The sequence below is a fragment of the Spea bombifrons genome, chromosome 9, assembly GCF_027358695.1.
Source record: "Spea bombifrons isolate aSpeBom1 chromosome 9, aSpeBom1.2.pri, whole genome shotgun sequence".
Lineage (NCBI taxonomy): Eukaryota > Metazoa > Chordata > Amphibia > Anura > Pelobatidae > Spea > Spea bombifrons.
The window spans coordinates 22,899,754-22,922,934 of NC_071095.1; the positions used below are offsets into that span (position 1 = coordinate 22,899,754).

The 23,181-nt window shown below is 45.7% G+C and overlaps 2 protein-coding genes across 2 annotated transcripts; both read right to left on the reverse strand.

Moving 5' to 3' along the window:
- Positions 1-4,049: 4,049 nt before the first annotated feature.
- On the reverse strand, positions 4,050-8,838 carry LOC128504919 (nuclear receptor ROR-gamma-like). The gene is made up of 9 exons (XM_053475186.1): positions 8,689-8,838; positions 8,398-8,539; positions 6,815-7,255; positions 5,637-5,758; positions 5,391-5,523; positions 5,147-5,254; positions 4,831-4,941; positions 4,471-4,580; positions 4,050-4,290 (listed from the first exon to the last, which is right to left on the reverse strand). The coding sequence occupies exons 2-9, from the start codon at positions 8,408-8,410 to the stop codon at positions 4,144-4,146; spliced, it is 1,185 nt and encodes a 394-aa protein (XP_053331161.1). The 5' UTR covers positions 8,411-8,539; positions 8,689-8,838; the 3' UTR covers positions 4,050-4,143.
- A 9,633-nt stretch (positions 8,839-18,471) lies between these two features.
- On the reverse strand, positions 18,472-19,742 carry LOC128505176 (C2 calcium-dependent domain-containing protein 4C-like). Its single transcript, XM_053475483.1, has one exon. It carries the CDS (start codon positions 19,740-19,742, stop codon positions 18,633-18,635), a length of 1,110 nt encoding a protein of 369 aa, XP_053331458.1. The 3' UTR covers positions 18,472-18,632.
- Between the last annotated feature and the right edge of the window lie 3,439 nt (positions 19,743-23,181).

Consider the following 23,181-nt stretch of genomic DNA (forward strand, 5'->3'; position numbering starts at 1 on the left):
CTTCATACAACACGCAGTGGGCCACATGCCAAACTAGTCATTTTGTTGCCACCGAGACATATACCAGGACTCCTTAGTGGTATGAAGCTCCTTTAGCCAATGGACCTGCAGAAGAACAGACACTTATAAATAACACAGACAGACTAGGACCTCTCTACAGAGCTAAGACTGTACATTGTATGTCAACATTCAGAGCTGAAGCACATACTTGTCATTGACTTGGTTATGACTTTTTGCACATGTGTGCAAGATACCCATGTATTGTAAAATGGTTTGGAGCCTCCAAACCGCACCTATTCACACCTTGCACACAGTTCTACTAAACCACACACTGTAACTGTTAACCACACACTGTACAGGGACGTGTCCCACGCAGCGCACTCATATACCCCAAATCCTAAGATCTGTCAAGCATGGTGGTCGCCTAACCACAGAGGGCACAAAACATCTATTTTACAAGGTTCCATCAGTTGATGATCTCTTTGTACTGCATAGAACCACAATTAGAACCACGGAATTTCTTTAATATATGTGAACGTTCCGACCCATTTCCTTTCTGCCTGTAAGTTCCGAGCTGCAGAAGGTTAAAGCCTGTGGTTTGGAGAAAGTCCACCACGCTCTGAAGTTTCGGTTGCTGGACAAGTGAAATCTTAGCAGCGCTGGTGCTGAATTTTTAATCTGCTCATTTCCCCGTACGGCGTCCGCCGGGGGGGCCCCTGCCGCTCGCACCATACAATCAGGGAAATATGCAAAGAGGAGATGGGGTTACGAGCTCGCCGGAGTGAGCTGTAAACACGGCTCAGCCACCTGGAGCACAGGGAGCCCTTAGACGGGAACGCGGCTGTGCGATTAAAGACATAGGAAGGGCAACCGGGGCGTTTTAGGCTATTTATAACTAGTCATAATGTAGCACCGCTTCAGACCACGTAGCTCAGCGGGAACACGCTAATCATTCGCAGCCTGGATTCGGGAGTCTTCTGCTCGATACGCCTAATTTTTTTAATTCCGTCGGTTTTTTTAGCGTCGGAGTTGGGTGCAGGAGTCACGCGGTGAGCACCCTAGAAAGCAGAGTCCTCCCTCGAAAGGCTCTGCGGAGTCAGAAGGACGTCTGGTGTAGCATTTCATCAATCTGCTCACACGCCGACACCCGAGCTGTGTGGATTTCCTCCGATGCAACAGGTCAGCGCAGCCAAGAATGGCAGACCCTGCTTTACCGGGGCACGGAGCCGCAGGAGCCGCGTCCCGACGTACCTGTCCCAGGTATTCCCCCCTGTACTTGCCCATACCTTCTCACAGACCACCACTCACAACATTATCAGGCAGCCAGAGTACAGAGCACTTCCAATAAGGGGAATTATTTAAGTGAAATGTCTTTCATTTGGAGTCGTAGTGTGACCTCCAGAAGGATTACCCCCTGACAACGACCAACGGACAATAGGGAAATGTCCATCTTCTGTGAGCTGCGAGGGCATCTTCAGATCTCTGCCCCCCAGCCTGGTACTTACCTTCTGCCCTGGACCTTTTACTGCCCATTCCTGAGGTGTCTTCGCCAGCTCAGTAAATTAACTTAGCGTTAGCGCACAAGGCAGGCGATCTCATCTTTAACCGTTCCAAGAAAAGCTGAAGACTGAACATAAAGTCCAAGCCATGAGTTAACATGGGGAATAGTTTGCAGGATAAAAAATATGTCCGGCTTGGTGGAGAGAAGAGAGAGGGGATGGAAGAGAGATGGACTGGGGAGAGAGGAAGAGAGAAAAGAGAGGAGAAAGAGAGATAGGACGGGAGAGACATTTAAATACATAAAGAGATTAAACAAAGGACAGGAAGGAAATGTATTTCAAAGAAAGAGGAGAAAAAGTTACAAGAGACCGGAATCTAACACTAGAGGGTCAGAGGATGAGATGGAATGGAAGGAAATTTTACTTTACTGAGAGGGTGGTAGATAAGTGGAACAGCCTCCCAGCAGATAGGATGGGATAGGCATATGCTCCTGAATCTAAGACGAGACCAACAACTGATTAAGAGTCTTTATAGCAGGAAAAACTGGCAACTAGACGGGGGCCGATCTGCCGACGGTTATTGATTCTGGTTTTGTGGATAAACGTTCCTTCTCAGTACTCAGACCAGGATGCAGCCTTTGGAATTCTGGACCTTGGATAGCAGGGCTTAATGAGTAAAACGGACAGAAGTATGGAGACAGACAGACAGACGGACGCTCTACGTCTGAAGATTGTATGAAATGTATTTCCTAAAGTGAGCTTTCAGGGCGTTGAGTCAGTAAAAGCGACGACCGTCTGCCAACGGCACGGGGTAAAGCTGATAGCAGAATACATGGAACCGTCTTATAAATCAACTTGGCATTTTAACACAGAAATAAACTAGACTTAGGGGTCAAACAGAACAATTAGTCATTACAGTCAAGGATCGGGGCCATACTTTATATATATATACACACACACATATGCACACACATACACATGTGTATTCTGTATATTAATATTTCTGTTTCCGTACACACTGTTAGGGACTTACCTGCTCTGGGGGATCCTGACGACGTCTCTGTCATCTCCCCAACTGAGGGTTGGCTATTTATGCTTAGTGAATGGTGGCCGGTGCCAGAGAGACAGCTTAACAGACATCTGCAAAGCTGAGACAGTCACGCTACACCTATAATCATTTAATATTTAATGTACTGAAAGGAGGAGAAGTGCATAGGGACTGCGCCGAGATTCACTGAAGTGCAACCTCTCCGCTATACGAACCGATTATCTGCCCTCCTCCCTGACCCGGTCAGCCTATGCCGCCTCCGCTGGGAGCCTGCTCCCTGCACCTTAAAGCAAACAGTGCACCCAGGAGTGAAGCAGCTAGAACTAATATTAATATGGAAATACAGATTTAATAAGGTTTGTTTTTGTTGAATGAGTGCTTTGGTCCGATCCGCCCGTACCTGGGGGGGCATGTTAAAGGTAAATTCCTTTTATTTCTCTACAGAGAACCGCAAGTAGTTGATCGTTTTTATTGATGTCGGGTCCCATCAGCATACTCTCTCCTATGTTAGGAATCAAATGCACACAGTGGGGGGTCAGAGTCACAGTGTGCCCAGAGCGCTAGAAACCCCAGCGTGAATATTGACTACTCTCTGCATCTGTGCTGATGACGGTAGACCTGATTATAATAATATATTAGACCCCCTACAGCTTCCTTTGTGAAAAGCACAACCTCTTGTTGCATGTCATTAAATACCCTCATCTCCCTCTGTCCATTCTCCCTCGCCTCCCCCATGGAGATGTACTGGTGTGACCGGTTGCCTGCCCGGTCCGATCCGTTCCCACTCTCCAGTTTATCGCCCTCCGCCTATCCAGAGCTCCTTATCAGATCCCAGACAGTCAGAGTTGAATGGGTTGCTGCACTTTTTTTCCGTGCGTGACCCCCCAAAGCCGGCAACTGAGCACATTAAACATTCATAGGGCCGGCAGCAGGATTGCGGGGCCCGCTCTATCACTGCATTAAACATTTCCTTAGATTCGGCTGCGTGGATAGATTACACGTAAAAAAAAAAGAAAAATGCAAAACACGCCACAGGTGGCTTTTAGGATTTAAGGTAATCTGGGACACAGCAGTAATACAACTCCCATCACACACAGGTCTGTGAGCCTCCATACACCAAGCCTTTACGCTACGTCTCTAAGCTAATGCTAAGTATCTGAAACAAGTCGCCTTTATTTACAAAAAAATACTTTATTATTTTAAGAAAATAACAAAAGCCGGAGTATTTGCTCAAAAAGCTGCAGCTGCGCAGCCTCCTGTGACAAAGAGGGTTTAAAACCCAATGCCCAGCAACATGGATTCTGCAAGAAAATGCGAGGCAGCTCAGTGTTAATAAGATTGCAAGCTCTTCTGCACAGGGAAGCAAGCCCTCACATTGCAGCGTTCAGCGCAAAGTGTACAGCGCTACAGTGTTTGTTGACGCAATAAATAAATCATTAGAATAATATTTCTGAGACTTTGTGAACTGTTCCCCTCCGGTGCGCTGCATGCTTCCTAGGGACAGGGCAATTTTCTGAGATTCATTATCCCAGTACCCCTAAATTTAGGAAGGTTACTGCCCTAGGGCAGGGGAGAGTCTGGATTCTGGGGCGTCATTCATGAGGTTTCGGGCTCGGACAGGAACAGCTCTTTGTAGAGAGGGGGGAATCTCTCGCAGGCGGCTCCTGGGTACATCTGCAGAAAGACGTTTAATTTCTCCAGGTGCAGGTGGCAAATGCTGAGGATTTTTCCTTTCTGGGGGAGCTGAAACAAGAAAGATATATAAAAAACAAGCATTATCCTACGTGTGGAGAGCAATGGGGGTAACGTAACTGTCTGATATAAAGTCTGACTGTCCTTTACATAACCCATGACCTTCCGTCTGCTGTCGTCACATCACGTATCTCTGACCGGTTTGATTGTCTCATGCAGAGACTGTCTGACCTTGGGAATGATGCTCTCCCGGTGACTCCTGCGCACCAGGTGCCAGAAGCACAGCTCTAGCTTCTTATGCATCGTCTCCACTTTCTGTCTGTCCTGCAGCCACTGCCGACCTGTAGACAGAAAGACGGATTAGGAGAAAGGAGGGACACGTCTCACAACATGTCACACGCTCTAGAAGAAACCAGGACATGTCACAAACTATATCCCATATCAAGTCACGTCACATCATATCACATTCTATGTCACGGCATGTCACACACCCTGTCTCGGATATCTGTATGACATAATGATGCTGTCACACCTCCTACTGTGTCATATCACACAACCCAAAGCCTCCCTTGACCCTATGCGTCTCTTTACCTGGGTCGATGAGGATGATAGCACTGATGAGCGCCATTTCCTGCTCTGTCAGATTGAGGGCGCACAGGGAATGGCAAAGGTCAAACATTGAGCCAATCAAATCACTGCATCCTGCGGAGGAAAGATGGGTTAATGAAGGGCCGTATCTTGAGGCCATGTGAATGATGCCCCTGTGGATAATCCTACAGATTGTAATCCAGGATTACCCAGAGTCAGAGAGCCCTTGGAGAGCCCATTTCCTCTGTTTACACTTTACTGAGGACACTGTGACCCCCGATACTAGTGACGTGCCCCGAAGTAACCCACATGTGCTCACCCAGGGACTGGAAGATCTCCGGCTTGGCGTACTTGCCCTCAAAAAATATGGTGCTGTTGTAGCAGTTAAAGGCGCGGCTCATTCTGATTAAAAGGATCTCCATGACACCTACAAAAAAAAGAAAAGTTTTGGGAGCTCTGGACACACAAAGAGGAGATGTGAGGTTTTGGAATCTCCGGAGAGTTTTGGGAAAGACCATGATAGAGTAAAAGGAGGGCATACAAAGGGTAAGAGTTCACGTTACCAGCTTTCAGCAGGACAATCTGGTCATTGGGATTGAGCTCCATGAAACCGCTCAGCCGCTTGGCGAATTCCACAATGTACTGGATGGCATTGGTGATATGACAGACACATCGTTCCCACATCTGGTCCACGGGCTAAATATAGATACAAACACCAATGACCCCTGAGCTGTGCTGTGACCTTTGCACCCTACATCAAGGCAAACCCTTTTATCGTTTGACATCGCTACCTCTGTACAGAGCATTACCTGCAGCTGGAAGCCTTTCACTTCCTCTGGGGAGAATATCTCCCACCTGAGAACCTGTAGACTCTCCAGGTGAAACTGACAGGTTTCTTGGTGGGCACATACCACGCTTTGCATCAGCATCTCTGGGGATGAGAGAGAGTCAACGGGTGAGACACAAAATGAGGAGAGAATTAGGATGACGGAACAGAGAACAAGAGAGTCAGGAGCTATGTACAGTTAGAATGAGAGAGTCAGGAGCTAGGAACAGTGAGAGAACAAGAGAGTCAGGACCTAGAAATAGTAAGTGAAGGAGAGTCAGGAGCTAGGAATAGTCAGATAACAAGAGAGTCAAGAGCTAGAAACAGTCAGTGAAGGAGAGTCAGGAGCTAGAAACAGTCAGAGAACGATAGAGTCAGGAGCTATGTACAGTTAGAATGAGAGAGTCAGGAACTAGGAACAGTCAGTGAAGAAGAGTCTGGAGCTAGGAGCAGTCAGAGAACAAGAGAGTCAGGAGCTAGAAACAGTTAGAGAACAAGACAGTCAGGAGCTAGGAACAGACAGAATGAGAGAGTCAGGAACTAGGAACAGTCAGTGAAGAAGAGTCAGGAGCTAATAACGGTCAGACAACGAGAGAGTCAGGAACTAGGAACAGACAGAGAATGAGAGAGTCAGGAACTAAGAACAGTCAGTGAAGAAGAGTCAGGAGCTAGAAACGGTCAGAGAACGAGAGAGTCAGGAACTAGGAACAGTCAGAGAACAAGAGAGTCAGGAGCTAGGAACAGTCAGAGAACAAGAGAGTCAGGAGCTAGGAACAGTCAGAGAACAAGAGAGTCAGGAGCTAGGAACAGTCAGAGAACAAGAGAGTCAGGAGCTAGGAACAGTCAGAGAACAAGAGAGTCATAAACTAGGAACATTCAGAGAACACGACAGACAAGCAAATCAGTGAAAGATTCATTTTGTTGGTTCATTTTCAAATGTCTTTTTGTAGATGGCTCCAAGTGACATTAATTCTCCATGATCTATCTAATAGTTAGTTGTTATGGCCGACCCCAGGGGCTTCTATTGCAGAATGGGCTGAGCCGGATCTTTAATATGTGTAGTTAATGTTGGGAGATATTTTTTTTCACCTCAAATAATCTGCTAACCCAGATGCATTAAAACGTAGCATCCCAGCATTTTCTCTCGTGAGGAGGACTTACCCATGTCTGTAGCAGACATCATGCATTCAGGAGGCAGCAAGCTCCCCACGTTTAGGTTACAGTAAGGTTCTGGATTCTGAGTGGGAGGCAGTCTTTGGAACAAACTCGGTCGGAAGTTCTCCACAAGAAGCTGTGGGTCTCTGGAGTAGGACTTTCTAAGGGTGGACTCTATTGAAGGCTTATCAGCAGCCGGTGGATGGTGGTGGAGAGGATGGTTTCTTGTGACCAAGCACGGGGACTCCCATCTACCCTGGCTGCTCCATGTTGTTGGTGGGAACATCTGGGTTGGTTTTGTTGGGTTGTTTAGTGGCTCCAGATTCTGAGGATCTGAGGTGCATGATGGGGTTGGAGCTTCGGATCTCTGTTCCTTCAGACGCTGCTTCTGAACCTCGGCTTGTAAAATATCTCTCTGCTTCTTAGACATTCTGCCAAACTTCACAGCTGCAAGGAACAAATAATGAGGCATTGTAGAGACGGACATGGTATTGGATCCCTGCCTCAGACTCCTTCCTCCATGTCAGCCTCGCTCCATCTCCTCGTATCCCAACCCCACACCTAGTTTCCTCCAATTAGACCACCCCAGCCTCACTCTTTTAGTATATTCCTAGTCTCCCTCCGCCGTACTCTCCCCAAAAACTCAGGCACTCCTTGAAACCCCAATAAATTAAGGACTTCTGATCATATCCTAGCAATCCCGGTTGACTAATCATCTGTAGATCGTATCATCCCCCTATGCCATCTCTACGGACTGTAAACTCGTATCAGCAAGAACTGGATAACATGTATTTGATATTCGTGTTATCAGCTTGTTTGGAAGCACATTGTAATGTGTTAGAGTCGTTACACGGAATGTTCTGCTTCTTCCAACCTAAGTAACTGTAAATTACTACATACAGTGGACTGTTCAAGAACTGACAATTTAACTAACAAACAAGGTCTGTCTCCTAGTGGATCTCCACGGTCTTCCAGCAATGAACCCAAGAGCACTATGGGAATAAAATTATCATTGTGTCTTGTGGTCTGGTACCTTGTCTCTTATTTGGAAAATGTTCTCTGATACAACATGTTCCGTTATCACTTTCCTGTTTCTAAATGTCATGTGGTCAAATGGAGACGCTTAGGTGGGGCATGTGGTCTACACTTGGACAAGTGGGTCACCCACATCCCCGAGCACCCACCCACCCGAGAAAAATGACAGAAACCCAACACAACTTCTGTTCCCTTGGTGGGGATAAATGAAAGTGTGTGTTTGAAAAGAAAGGTAAGTGTCTGTGTGTTAGGAGGGGGTGAGTGATCAGTGTCGCAGTGTCTGTGTTTTAGGAGGGGGTGAGGGGGTGAGTGATCAGTGTCCCCTTGTCAGTGTTTTAGGAGGGGGTGAGTGATCAGTGTCCCGGTGTCAGTGTTTTAGGAGGGGATGAGGGGTCAGTGTCCTGGTGTCAGTGTTATAGGAGGGGATGAGGGGTCAGTGTCCTGGTGTCAGTGTGATAGGAGGGGGTAAGGGGTCAGGTTCCCGGGCGTCAGTGTATTAGGAGGGGGCGACAGCTGCAAGCCTGGTCTTCGTGGGCTGGCTTGCCGTGGCTCACCGTTGCGTGACATTCCCAGGGACAGGCATTTCTGCAGGCGGCAGTGCTGGCAGCGGTTCCTGCTGTTGCGGTCTATCTGACAGCTCTGCTGCTGACTGCACGAATAGATGGGCTTTCCCTGCTGGCTGCGGCGGAAAAATCCCTGCAAGAGAACCAGACAGATCAGTGAGAGCGGCATGTCCTCCCGTCCTCCCTCCTCCATATTATGCCCCTCACGTTAAGTATTCTGTGTCCACCCCCATTTAATTACTATTAGTGTTCCCCATAACTTTTCGACCCTCGGCTTCTCACCTTGCATCCTTCACACGTTATCACGCCGTAGTGGATCCCTGAGGATTTGTCTCCGCAGATTTTACACGGAATCACTTCGATCTGGGCTTGGGGGGGGACAGGGGATGAGAAAGAAAGAACTGAGTGAGATTTTCTCACGCCATAATGTTTTAGAAAGATTTCCACCGACGCCAGTGAAGACCTCCTACGGTTGACATAAACAACGCAAAATGTCTATGTTTCCCCGCAGCATTCACGTGACAGAAGTGGAACTGCTGCCCACTGAGTGTTTTTAGACAGAATGAACGATTATTTAGCTCATCTTGCTGAGTGTGCAGTTTTGGGAGTGGAAATGATATTTTCTGCTGTGGAAAGTAAAGAATCTTTGGTTTTTGAGGGAAGGAAGTGGAGGGCAATGCAGTCTTACTAACATCAAAAAGTCAAGAAGAAAACGTTCTTTTTTTCATGAAAGAAACATTAATTCTTGAAAATAAAAAATACCTGAATTTTAAACGAGAAAAGAGAACACAATGCCGCATTACAAACTTCATTCCCAGCACTGCCGAAAGCCACAAACCCTTCCCAGAAATAAGTCTGCCGCGTTCATATTGTCTCCCGGGAACACTTAAATGTCATGTGCTACAAACGCAGGCACTGATAGGTTGTTGACGTAGAATACTTTTAATAACCTTTTTTGTTTGTTTCTGATATTTATTTCAGAATTCTATTTTCAAAGAGCTCCGCTTGCCTTTTGTGTGTTTTTACAGTAACGCATTTCGGGGGTTTCAAAGCAAACTATAAATATAATAACATATATAAATATATAACATATATAATCTATATAATATTTATAGTGTATCGTAATACTGAAGGCTGTGAGACTGTTGTGGTCTAGGGAAGGGCTGAGTATTCTGGTTACAGGTGTTAGAATATGAAAGAGAGACTTCTAGGGAAAGGGGGTTAACCCTACTGGTGCCAGCCGATAGTCTAGTACATTTTGGCCAGTCGGCCCCTTATGGATTTAGAATGTTCTAATATTGTAGAAACTAATGCATTTATGCCACAATTTATAAAAAATGGGGAAAATGTGGCACTGTGGCAATAAAACAATGAGCCTTTTTGGTTCACACATATATGCGCGGAGGGTAAGATTAGAGTAAAGGGTCTTAGGGCAGCTGTACTTTTTACATACCCCCCAGTGCAATTAATTCATTTTGCTTGTAACATGGAAATTAAATAACCCCCATACACCACCAAGTCGTTAAATCCCAGCCACTCGCAGCATGTTGTGTTTATTTAGAGCTCATTTGCATAAAGTGCTCTGCAAGCGCTGCCTTCTTGGAACTAACCGCTCGGCGTAAACCAGCAGTCACAGTGTGTGTCACCCCAGCCAACCACAATGACTTCTTTACCAGCCCTACTAGAAGGCCGTGCCAGACACCGATCTATCACCGGGTCACATACTGACTGATCGGTCCCATTCCGAGAATGTCTCTTTTTCTTTGGATGAGATTCCCAAATTTTTGGAGATTTACCGTAACCCTTTTCGGCCAGGAATGCACAAATCAAGTCTAAGGACGTGAGGGATGCCCAAAATTCCCAGAGGTTAATACAATGTTAATCATGGCCTATTAATTGTATATTATTGATCTGGCAATTAATACGATACGATGTATTGGATTAAATCCAATCTGCGGAGTCGTGTGCACGATCTATTGGTGACACTCAAAGGTCTGCAGCATCTAATGAGGCTAATGGGTTTTGTGTTGTCCGCGATATATCGACGACATTTAAGGGTCTACGTGACGTGGCTGCTCATGGCGTCTTTATCGCTCGCGTCTGAGTATAAGCAGGGGTGGATCTAGACCCCCGCTTTGTGTGTAGATGTGCTGTAAGAGCTCGTACCTGGACAGGATATCTCACAAGCCGCCCCCGATAAGTCTAGGTTTTTTCTGTGGGCGAACAAGCCCCAGACTAACACGGGAGCGATCGCTGTCTGAGTCAGCGCTGCTAACCTGTGGCCAGATATTAGTCAGGGGAGGCTCTCAGCTACGGCTGACGGTAACTCTCCCTTTTATACACTTAATCCTGACGGGAACAGAAACCCCAGAAAAGGTCAGACCTTTAAAGGACCCACAGATCCACGAAATAGTCTGGGACAACCCCTGTACCCGAAAGCAGTAAATTCATGGCCCCGTGTATTGGAAAGAGTCACAAAATGCGGGCATTTAACCCATTAAACATGACGCAATCCCTCCGTCACTGTGATTATGTTTACATTCTCCCCCCTCCTCCAGTTTCTTTAATAAACAACTCTTGGTAATACAGCCCCCCCAAAATATGTTCACCCTTTATCCTGTATGTGGGGTTCACTGATGCCCTAGTGGGGCAATTCTTCGATGTTCTTCGATACATTTCGATACATTTGAGGTACACCCCCCCCTTGGAACATACAAGACGATCTAGGTGGCTACAGAAATGGCAACGCATACACATGTTTATTTATAACACCCCCCCCTGCCAAACATAGGGTCTCCCCCAGCAGGTGCTGGGTTATAACCGTCTGCGATCCCTCGGTGAGATATCTCCCCACATTCCACATCACTAGACGCAGCTGGGAGCAGGTGATTCGATACAACGTGCAGAGAGCGCGATCGCCAGCGCCCCGACACGCTACACCTAGAACCCTAAAACATGTCTTTAAACGGTACGGAACGCTGTTAATAAACGTTCTGCCAGTCACTGGTCTTCTCCAGTATTTTTCCATTTATTCGTTATTTATCGATTTATTTTAGTAAAACATTTTTTTTTTATTCTCTTAAACCTACTGGGCTTTTTAATGTTTCTCTTTAGAATTAGTCTTCTTTGATTATACCCCCCCAAAAAAAATAGTTATGTAAATTGCCTAATTAATATAAATATATCTTCACGGAAACAAATAAATAAAGCAAGAACGGTAATTATATAATAAGAGTATTATTAGTAATATCTTTTTTTCAAGTTTCAGTCTTTCAGAACTTCAGTTGAACATCCTAAGAATCTTTCATTACACCGAATTCTATTTACTTAATATATATTATTTATATATATATATATATATAATTAAACTGGAATGGAGAAGGGGATATCTGATTTATGAATGGAATCATTTTGGAATAAACTTTGGAATAAAATTTTATGTAAGAAAATAAAAACACCACCTTGTATGACAGAAAAATGAAAACACAGATTTTTTGTAAAAAATTCTGTGCTATAATGTAAATCATTCTTGCAAATTAATAACAGGTGTTACAACAATAATTAGCTGAAATATTTTTACAGTAATACCCGTTCTGTAAAGTCAACAAAAGGGATCCATAATAGTGTTAAATAGAATTTAAAAATTCAGGTTGCCCAATATGAGTTATCTTGCATCCCTGTGCAATAATATATATATTATAGTATAGTATATATATATATATATATATATAAATCCGTATGTTCCAATTAAATTGTATTTTGATTAAGCCATTGTATATTTTATTTTTAAATATTATTACTAATATTCTTAATAGTTTGCTTGAAATCACAACTATCTAATACATTTGTTGGTAGAGGGTAATGCAGCAAGGGTATTAAATATGCATGGGATGGGCATATGGCTCCTGAATCTAAAACGAGACCAACGACTGATTAAGGTTTGGGCAGAATATATATATAAATATAATAAATATATATCCCCTGGATGCAGTAATAGAGTCCATTCATTGAGTAATACCCCTCCTGAAATGCCCTGGGTGGTCACTGTTGTCCATACTTTGCTATTACTATTAAAGGTACAGGGCCGGCTTAAAAAAGTCTAAGAAGATGCCGCACACTATTAATGCAGCCATCAGATGAATATATTTTATGTAATATATATCACATTGTTTTATGTTGTTATAGTTTAGTATTTTTCTATTTTTTTGCTAGTAAATGGAAGACGGTGTATATGGTTTTCAGAGGAGTCTCTAACCTGACATTTAATTGCGACGATTTGAAATGAATCAACATTTTTTACCTATGAAAATGTTTATAAAAAATGGGCATTTATATAATACATTTATATATATTACATACACAGGAGCCCTGCACACCCACCACCGGCCTCTCCACTCCACACGTACCCCAAAGCTGGACTGTCACCCTCTTATTAAGATAGATGGGGGTTATATATAAGACCTTTAACCTGCCGTTGATGTTTTACAGAGTGGGAGTTAGTCGGCATGGGCACTAAGAGAGCGCAATATGTGATAGAAACATTTAAATGCATAAAATTAAGTTTAGTTCAAAGAATGAGAAATAATAGAACAAGAGGCCAGAATCTAACAGTAGCGGGTCAGAGGCTGAGATGGGATGAAGGAAGTTTTAGTTTACTTTGAGAGTGGTAGATAAGCGGAACAGCCTCCCAGCAGAAGTGGTAGAGGTTAATACAGTGCATGCATAGGATAGACATATGGCTCCTGAATCTAAGACCAACGACTAATTAAGTCTGTACATTACTTTATATATATATATATATCTATATATATATCGACAGCTGTGTTAGTACATGGATAGAGGGATGGATACAGATTATTATATTAATGCATACAAGCAGATATAAATGTGTAAATATATAAATATATATTTATATACTACGTTGATACATCAATAAATAAATATATATTAATAGTTATGTTTATCATCACACTCATAGCAGCATAAAGTAAAAGTATAACACGCCTGATAAATTCATAGAGAACGAGACATTACAATAGACAGAATAGCGTCTAGAATAATATACACGGACGGGGGGAGATTAGGCTGCCGTACCTCTCATGGCTGGGCTGCTCCTGTATCACCTGTACTCAGTACTCTGAACCCCGCAGCATCCACACACACAATAACATCCTGCCTCAGCCAATGGGACACAGGGGGCAGGCTCTCCACAGCTCCAGCAGCCAATAGCGGCTCACGGTGGAAAGTAACCCAGCACGTAGCCTGCAGGCCTGGGGCCCCCTGCAGGAAGGGCTGGTAATTGCAGCCTCGTTCATCCTCTGTGTGTGTGGGGAGGGATGGAGGAGCCCAGGTGCGCAGGATCTACCAGAAAGCCCAATATAGCATGAAAGAAAGCAGCCGCCGCGTGGAGCAAGTGCAGCTGGGGGGCACACCTGGGGCTTTATACGTGGATATACCCCCGTACACATGGGGGTGTTCAGACACACAAACACATGCATACATGATCTAAACATATACAAAGGTAATTCTGGGTATAGCTTATGTGGCGTCAGTTCGTGGCTTCCCAGCCCTTGGGTGCACAGGTTAGACAGAGAGCGATGCTGAATGGCAACCTAAAGACAGCCTAAAGGCGAGGTAGAGGGTAATACAGCGAGGGTATTAAACATGCATGGGACAGGCATACCGCTCCTGAATCTAAGACCAGAGCGACAACTGATTAAGGTCCGCCACACATTAACACTCCCAAGCTGACATGCAAAGAGTTAATGGCAGCGGGGTACAGTCAGGGATGGATGGCCCCCACGGGCAGGTGCCTCCCCCTGCAGGAGAGCTTCAGGTCACTTCCCTTGCGGTGGGAAGGGAGAGTGATTGAGGTCAGGAGATGGGGATGGCAGTTATTGTGGTCAGCCCTGATATGCTGTAGCCGGCGCCAGGAGGTTATACGCGCAGGCAGAGATGGGTGCCCCATTACACAGCCATGCGCGGCTCTGGCCTCCCCGAATCTGACCTCCACAAAACAGCTTCCTCTGCAGAAACCGCAGCCTCTGCTCTCCCTGCCTCCCCGCCATTGCATAAGGTGCAGTCAGTGCCGAGGGAGATCACATCCGCGTATCCTGTTAGAAGAATAGCAAACCACGCAAGCCGAGCGAGCCCCCGGCAGCAGTAACCCCGCTGCAGCCGCTGAACCTGCCTCTGCTGCCGGCTTATCTCACGTTAACTAGTTAGATTGTTTGTGAGACGGGTGGTTGCACTTTATAGGGGACACTTCCCGGGTCACAACGATATGGTGACCACATGCCCCCCCTTCGCTGTGGACACTGGTGGGTTTCATGCAGCCCTAGTTCTTGGAGTATCAAGTCAATAACTTTCTAATACTATTATGAACCAACACGATTTCTAGGCCTCCTACAATGTGACACACTTAGTAAGCTTACTATAGGGTGGCAAAGCCTGTCATCGAGCCGGGGCACTTTCTACGTCTACTACAGATTTAGCCAGAAAACCCCAGGGAGTCGGCAGACACCGCTCAGCATGGCAAGCGTAACGCGTTCACAGACCAAGTGCAGTTATTGGAGGTATGGGGAAAGTCTCATTAGAGGACCATTTAACTAATGAAGGACTTTACCTTAAAGCAATCATGGGTGTGGAGAGTAGGGGGCGGCACCCAGGAACCACATGATCGCCTACATGCTCCCTGGTCTGGGGCGCTTGCAATCACATGATCACCCACAACGTTTAACAACAAGTCGATGAAACAAAACGTTACACATACCTACCAAGCAGAACCTGAATCGGTTTAATGGTCGTTTATCTCGACTGAGATTTACATCCAGAGGGCGCCGTGGTATGAACGTGCCCAGAGACCTGGTCTGGGAAGATTGAAATATAAGGGATTTCTGGAATGGCTGGCCAGCCGAGCTGGTAACAGCAGAAAGCTACAGTGCTGGAGGACCCCAAGGGATTCAGAGACAGACAGGGAGTTGCATGAGACCTACTGAGACCTACTTATGGAAGCAGGAGAAGAAGAGACAGGAAGACCACCAACGATAACCATAAAGCGAGAGAGAAGCGCGGATTATATGGCGGGGAGACCAGGCGATTCATCCTTCACAGCAAATCAAGGAATGGCCAATCCAAGATTCTCTTTTATTGGGGAAGTGTCACGTGTCAGATTATCCTATAACCTCATTCGCACTCATCAATATGAAAACCCCTTCGCCATCTTGCTGCCCCCTCGCCCTGAGACGTTTGTGATAATAGCGTTACGGAGGGACCTACGCAGCTGGAAACTATCTCTAGCGCTAGAGGCTCATGCGCCGTCCGCTAAAACAACGCGGGGAGAGAACAGGAAGCGGCTTGGGGTGATTCCAATGCGAGGGATCATGGGAACTTGGTGCATGTCAGAGCTGGGCACCGGAAAACGTTTTCCTACAGCATGATTTTTTTAAATTAATTAAATAGCGTTGCCATGGACATAACGGGACTTGTACGTGTCTGCGGTGGGTTTTGCCCTTTCTCCTCTGTTGGCATCGTGTTGGCTGCACGTGCTCATAGAGGGAGTTAGTAAATCATGGCCTATGTGCCAACTCCTGATTATATGAATCGGCAGCATGTGAAAGACGTGTGCCTGCCGGCAAACGGGACGGCCATAGTTTCCATATCTAAATGTGCTTACCGTGTGTAGTCCACCGGCAGACGGGAAGAGGGCAATCTAGTTGCTACCTGTTGAGCCCTCTCCCCTTTACCCTCTTTCTTTTTAATGTCCACCTCTTTTCTCCCCTTCTTTCGTTATGTACCCCTTATCACCTGATTGCACCTGATGGCTTCTCCACCTCTTCAAGTGAGGCATTACTTCTGTGGCTGATTTCGACAGGCGATGGCCAGCATCTTACCCCCTGCCCGCTGTAAATTGAACTCACCAGAACGCCCTTCCTCGGCTAATTCCGCAAAGGCAATAACTGCAAGAAATCACAGCGCTAGTATTATGAGCCCAGCAAAAGGCTGATTATATGTTTCTTAAATAAACCACATCCAGGTATTTGTCACGGTTCAGATGCCCTACTCAGATAGGAACCCAACGATGCAGCAAGTCATGAAAACCTTCTGGTTCCTTTCAACACGAAGGAAGGACGCCAGAAAGCGTTTGCAGTACTGTTTAATGGTTTAAGATCAAATGAACATTCAAGTCAGGAGACGAAAGGATTTTCCTGCAGCTGACAGGACTTCTTGGTCGTCACCAATGGGGACTCATGGGTGCTTCTTAGAAGGAGGAGAATAACAAGGGCAGCCGAGAGCTCAGTATCTGCTGAACGCTCCCTTTCCCCTTGGTGGGATGCATAGCATCTTTATTACGGATATTTACGTTTTATGTGACACTTTGTGTCTCTTTATTGCTCGGTCTGGTGACACACGATCTGTGAGGATCCCTTTACTAAATGAAATTATGGGTTCTGTTAAAACCTCAGAATAAAATGACGTCATTCGACAAGAATTCAAAGACAGTGACCATTGTGCGGCTCACTAAAGTGTTTCTTATTAATGAATTAATCGCCACCGTGGAAAAGGGAAGGGAGATATGATAGAAACCTTCAGAGACATTTAATGATGAGGTAAGGAGCGGTAGTGCTGCTTAACGAGACGAGTTTTGAAGTTGTTCAGATTCCGTGGCCACTTATTGTCGAGGACGGCTGGTTTTTGCCCACTCGCTGACCCCTCTGCTCCCAAGCATTAAGAGCACAGATACAAATCACTCGCTGCTATCTAACCTCCATCTCTTGCTTCCTCTGTTTGAAGAAAGACGGAAAAATGACAGCTAGGTTTGGTTGTAAGGACCACAAATGCACCGTCACACGGCACAGGGGAAACCACACTCAAAACACCTCTACCTCTTCTGAAGACGTTCCTCCATCTGAAGATCAGCTGGGTCCCCAGAACACGAGGCCTAGTCACGACGTCACAGAAGAGAGTATCTTACCAGAAAGCTTGATGTGAAACCATATAATAAAATGTTAGGATATCTGCAGATATATAGAATGTATTATTATTATTATTCTCCGGGAGAAGAAGAATATTAAAAAAGGGTTTTAGGGAGTAATGCAAATTTGTTGGGGAGGTTATAGGATGGTTTGTATATGGGTTTTATATGGCATTATGGGGGGGTATATGGAGTAATGAGGGGTTTTAGGGAGGGGTTATATGGAGTAATAGGGGTTTTAGGGCGGGATTATATGGAGTATGTGGAGTGGTTATATGGCGCTATAGGAGGGGTTATAGGGAGATGTGTATGTAGTAATAGAAGGGGTTATAGTGAGGGGTTATATGGAGTAATAGGTGGGGCTATAGGGAGATGTATAAGTAGTAATAGGCAGGGTTATAGGGGTTATATGAAGTAAAGTGAAGTAAATAATTAAAGCTCTGTTGGACTGCTGAAGACTTTACATGGATCAGTAATAATAATAATAATGATGATAATAATTGTTACATATACTGTTACAAAGTCTGCATTGTCCCTGTTTGTGGAATCCTGGGATAGTTCGCCCTCTAGTGTGTAAATGTCTTACAAACACCGATCCACGCGCAGGGCTCACACCGCACTCCACCAGTCTGGGTCTCACCTTGGAAGGTGGCAGTAGATAAACGCCTTTCAGTGCATCTAGTCTGAAGGAGTCAGGATAGTCTGGGGAATGAGTTCCTACAGGTGACCACATGGAGGTCCATGTCTGCAGTGATACCACAACACGGCATCTCACACGGACCTTGAAACACTTCGCGCATCTTTGAAAAGGCCTAAACCTTCAAAGCATTGTGACCAGGCTGTGAACCTTGCTGAGATCTTTGGATATTCTAAATCGTAGTCCTTCCCATGAAACCAGCCACGGAGCCACTGTATTTTTTACCCAGCCTCGACGGAACAGCATTGTGTTATATATACAGCAAAATTATTATAGAAACTTCCTCAAGCATAGTGTTATAATTTGTATTCATGAACATATATTTATTTCAAGGGTTATTTTCTATGGATACTTGGCTGTACTAAATGTATCAAACTCATCCACCTCGAATAACACGTTGGTTTTTATTTGCACCTCCAAACCTTACAATGAGACACTGTTTAAAAACCGAATGTGCAATCACGTGTTAGCTCTGTCCTGACCCTCACACAAATACTCCTCTAATAAAGAGTTGCACAGACCGCTAGCCCTTCGTTCCTATCAGGAACCGATAAGCTAGGGTACGATGTCTGAGAGAAGGAGCACAATGTCCCCCAGCAGAAGATCCCGCCGCATGCCTGACCCGCGGTTTATAACTTTCACCCTTAGGCTGCTAGTATTCAGTTTCTCCTTCTCAACCCCCTCAAAGAAGAAGTCTTCGTTGAAGATGGGGCTCCTGCTTCTGCGGATGACAGTGCTCCTCTGCTTCTGTAACTTCCCTGGATGCAGGTACAGGACAACACAACAGCTTATTGTCTTGGGGTCCTGATTAACAGGGTACAGGTTCTCTGCACTGACAAGCTTCACCCTCAGCCGCATCAGCTCCTTCATGTACTCTGCCGACAGGTGGAGAAGACCTCCCCTACTCAGCATGACCTCTGTCTCCTTCGTCAACCTCTCCTGACAGCAGATGAAATCCAAATGAAAGATAGGTGGAGGAACCAAATGCATCTGGCCATGCTTTCGAGGGAAGTTGGGGCTGGTGTCTGTTGAGCTGGTCTCCTCAGTGGACAAGGAGTTTGCCCGATCAAGGGCTCTCCCGGTCATAGACTGAAAAAAGAGGCGCTGCTTGTTGTAGACGTGGCTCACGAGGTTCCCAGCCAAGTTACGTGTTAGCAGAGGAGAACTAAAGGGAGAAGACTCTGAGGATGAAGTAGTGTCGTTTTCCATATGGCCGAGGGAAACATGCGGAAGATCTGCTTCCGAGGATGACGATGACCTCCAGCCCATTGTAAAGTCCATGGGAGACAAGGTCTTCTCACAGGATCCGTGTGTCTCACACATCTCATGGAAGAGAGATTCCCTCCTGCGAGTGTGGGGGCTCTCGGACAGGTGTGGACTGCCCATGATGGACACTGGAAAGTTGGGATTTGGATTTTCCCCGGGGTCTTCTGTCTCTGGTTCCGCATCCTCCACCTGGATGACGTGCCGGTTGGCTGACCAAAGCAGCACCCTTGGCACAGTCTTGTATCCCATTTCTGAGTTTGTCTTATCTAGAACCGCTCGAGCGTGTCCACTTTTGCCCAGCATAGACGGCAGTTTAGGAGGTATAAAAAATTTAGGGATCTGGTCAGGAGTAAGGATATTAGGGCAAGAAGGAAGAACCTTCTTTTTGTGGTGAAACATTTAAATTGGAGATGATCTTATGGACTTGGAGACAGGATGGAAACCAGAAGACACTTGATTTATATTGACAGCTTAATCTGAAAATAAAAAAGGACATTTAGTAGGTGCCTCTGGAAGAGAACGGTATGACAAGGCATAGGAAAACATACATGTGCAATGATACAGATCACACGGTGGTTACATGTATTTGCTGCCCGGTTAGTGTTCGTCTCTTTCTTAGTTGGGTTGGGAAGGACCATGTGCAATAAGAGTCTGTGAAATGTCACTTTAATAGCTCATAAATTATATCCAGTTGTGTGTGAGGAGGACACTGAATCCCCACTTTCCGTGTCATTCACAGCGATGAGTGTCTTCATCACACGTCAAGCTCTATGAAACACCAAGGGGCCCCCAAAATTCAGTGTGTGAAAACACCTACAGACCAAAGCAGTGCTCATGCGTTCACAAGAGTCGAGAACGCCATAGGCGCTTAGAGAGTCATGTTTTGGGACACCCCCATAACCATGTATCCCAACAGCCCCAGAATCCGGCCATGTGTCCCAACAGCCTGGAATCCTGTGATACGTCCTGACAGCCCAAGAATCTGAGCTTTGCACCCCAAAACCGCCCTGGATAACAAAGACTCATGGTTGGGACACAGATACTGGTCTCATTTAACTCATACGTGAGAACAGACAGGTAATTAGTAAAGAGTTAAATAAATAATTCTACGTATACATAGATGCATAGGTATAGATGGGCAGACATACAGAGAGACAGACAGGCATACAGACACATTGCTACAGACCCGGCAGAGAGCGCTCATCCTCAGTGTTTCTCTATGATGCCCGTTTTACCCCACATCACCCCATTTCCCACCAACCAGAAAATGTAAACAAAAAGGTTGAGACTCTCCTCATACCCCAGAACCCCCAGATGTCCCATCAGAAGTGACCCAAGCCTCCATTCAGAGCAGGTGTAACAGGGAAACGAGAAAGAAACCTCCCAATGCGTTTCGCACCTGACAAGCCTTATTTCTAAGTGTGTTCCCTATTTCCCAGGGCACACAATTGAGTTTCCAGGGATGTTTGTCGCCCGGTCCCATACCTTATCTCTTGTGTTAATGGTACCCCAGGACTGGAAATCCACATAGCGGGTCTTATTAACCCTTTACTCAATGAGCCCATTTGCTCAGCTGCCCGCACACCCAGACATGTCGACCTTATTCCTCACCCTGTCCCCTCAATCTGTTATTACGATGTTGTCTTTTATGAAGTTGCCTCGCAAACAAGGAAAACATAAATGTTTAGTGGATTTATCTATGCGTATGCTTGGACTAATATGTACTATGCTGAGTGTCACTCACATGCATGCCCCTTCTGTGTCCATCATAAACCCCAATAAAATCTTTATATAAAAAAAGTTTAAATCTAAAAATATACACACACAAGAAACATTAACCACCTTCACAGAATAAAGTCTAGAACACCGTACCCATTCAGTCGCCGTCCTGCCGCCTGGTCTGGGTACCGGGTTCCGTGCAGCCTCCGTAGACGGTTCCGTGCAGTCTCTGATCACAGAGCAATGCTTCAGTGCTGCTCATCGCCGTCTGCGCATGATGCTCATGGCTTTTATAGACACACAGTGGGACGTCACTCCCTGCAGTATCCCTTCTCCGTACCTCTCTGCCCGTATCCCAGGCTCGGCACAGCTGGCACAAGGCTCTGAGAATGCCAATGTGTCCATTCCCATTGTGATTGTGTAACCCGTGTTCTTTCCTCTCGGCTCCTAATGAACCTATTTACCCGACTTTGTTACTTTCGCGCTTTGTCTCGTGACAAATTGGTTTATTTGCCCTGAGAGGTTCCCTGACAATCTTCCGCCCCAGGCATTTAACCCTCTGTGCGACTGGGGCATTCTTCCTCTGCTAATTTAAGAGTTATTCCAGAGACAAGACATTTAAGATTTCTGACAACATTGTGGCTGGAGTGAGAAAATACCTTGTGGCAGGAGGTTTTTTGGAGATGTTTGCCCTATGAATCAGCTTGGTCCAGGGTTATAGATCACACTTTGATCCGAAGAGATCTATGGGATCTCACACTCCCTTTCATGTGTTTTAAGAAATTAATTTCAGCTTTAGAAATACTTATGCGTTGATAGAATGTCTAAAATCGCTTAGGTTATTTATTTGTTCTCTCTCGTGGTGTCTCATGCCGTCATGTGTAGGATAATGAGGTGGGGGGATATTCCCGTTAGTTCCAGAATAATACTCTAACCTGAATAGACTCTGAGCCTTCGGCTTGGTCTCTCCTGGTAACGTATGGATGATCTATTCATGAGACTCTACTTCAAATGCAGCTTTCAAAGAGCCTGTGATTCATTTGTTTGTGAATGTAAATTACCGGCAATTCCAGGTGCAAGTGTGAAAGCTCCTTGGTACAGAGCCTGCCATTGTAGCACTAGACTGTAAAGTCTTTGAAAACGGGTCTGCCGGTCTCGTGTGGTACTAGGTGGTCAAATGGACCAGCTATAGAGCAAGCCGGCCAGCACTTGACGAACGCTGCCCACTAGCATTAGAAGCAAAGAGGTAACGTGTTCACACAGAAATCCGCCAGGCTTCTCACAAAGAACTGATGACAAGTGGTTTTTGCAGACATAGGGTGTAGTGAGGTTGTTGCCCATTGTAAGAGAATGTACTGTAAACACCCCAGACCAGGATAGCTTCCCCGGACTTCTTCCTCCTCTTTCCTGCTGTCAATCACAGCTCACGCTACCAGGCACTAGGAGGCACCTGCTGCTCACTCAGAACACGGAAGGAACACACGCACACGTGTTTAATGTTATGCTGCAGAGAATGTTATGGATTGGAAGCTCTGGGGAACACGTCCTGCCCGTATTATTTTTGGTGTTCTAATATTACCAGTCCCAGTCAACTAAACCAAACCTCCCAAAAAAGTCAATTACTGAGTAGCATTGGAAGGGGAGACCTTTATTGACCCTTTTGGAGGAAAGCAGTAGATTCAAGAAGTACTAAGAATACAAAAGTAAAACCAGATTGCAGAGCGGGTTCTCAGTCGTATTAATACCGAGGGCTCCCAAAGACAAGGAAGCAGCAGACAAAAAGAACGTTAGAGAAATACTACAAACAAAGTAAGTTCCGTAACCGGTGGAGAATTCAGCGCGATTTATACCCAGCGAGACGCCCCGATTTCAGAGATCAGACCAGCCCGTGGTTATACAGAGGCATTATCACTCGTTACAAAGACAATGGCAGAAGAACACAAAGAAAAGCCTCAGCGCCAAGCTGCTTGTGTCTGATAACACTGCTAGAAGAATGACAGAAACCGGAACGTCGTTTATATCGCTTACGCCCGGGGTTATTAGACACTGTACAGTGAACGAGATCAGCACTCGTGCTCCATTATCGCCTGACGGAACAGCAAGGAAGCCTTCCCTGGCT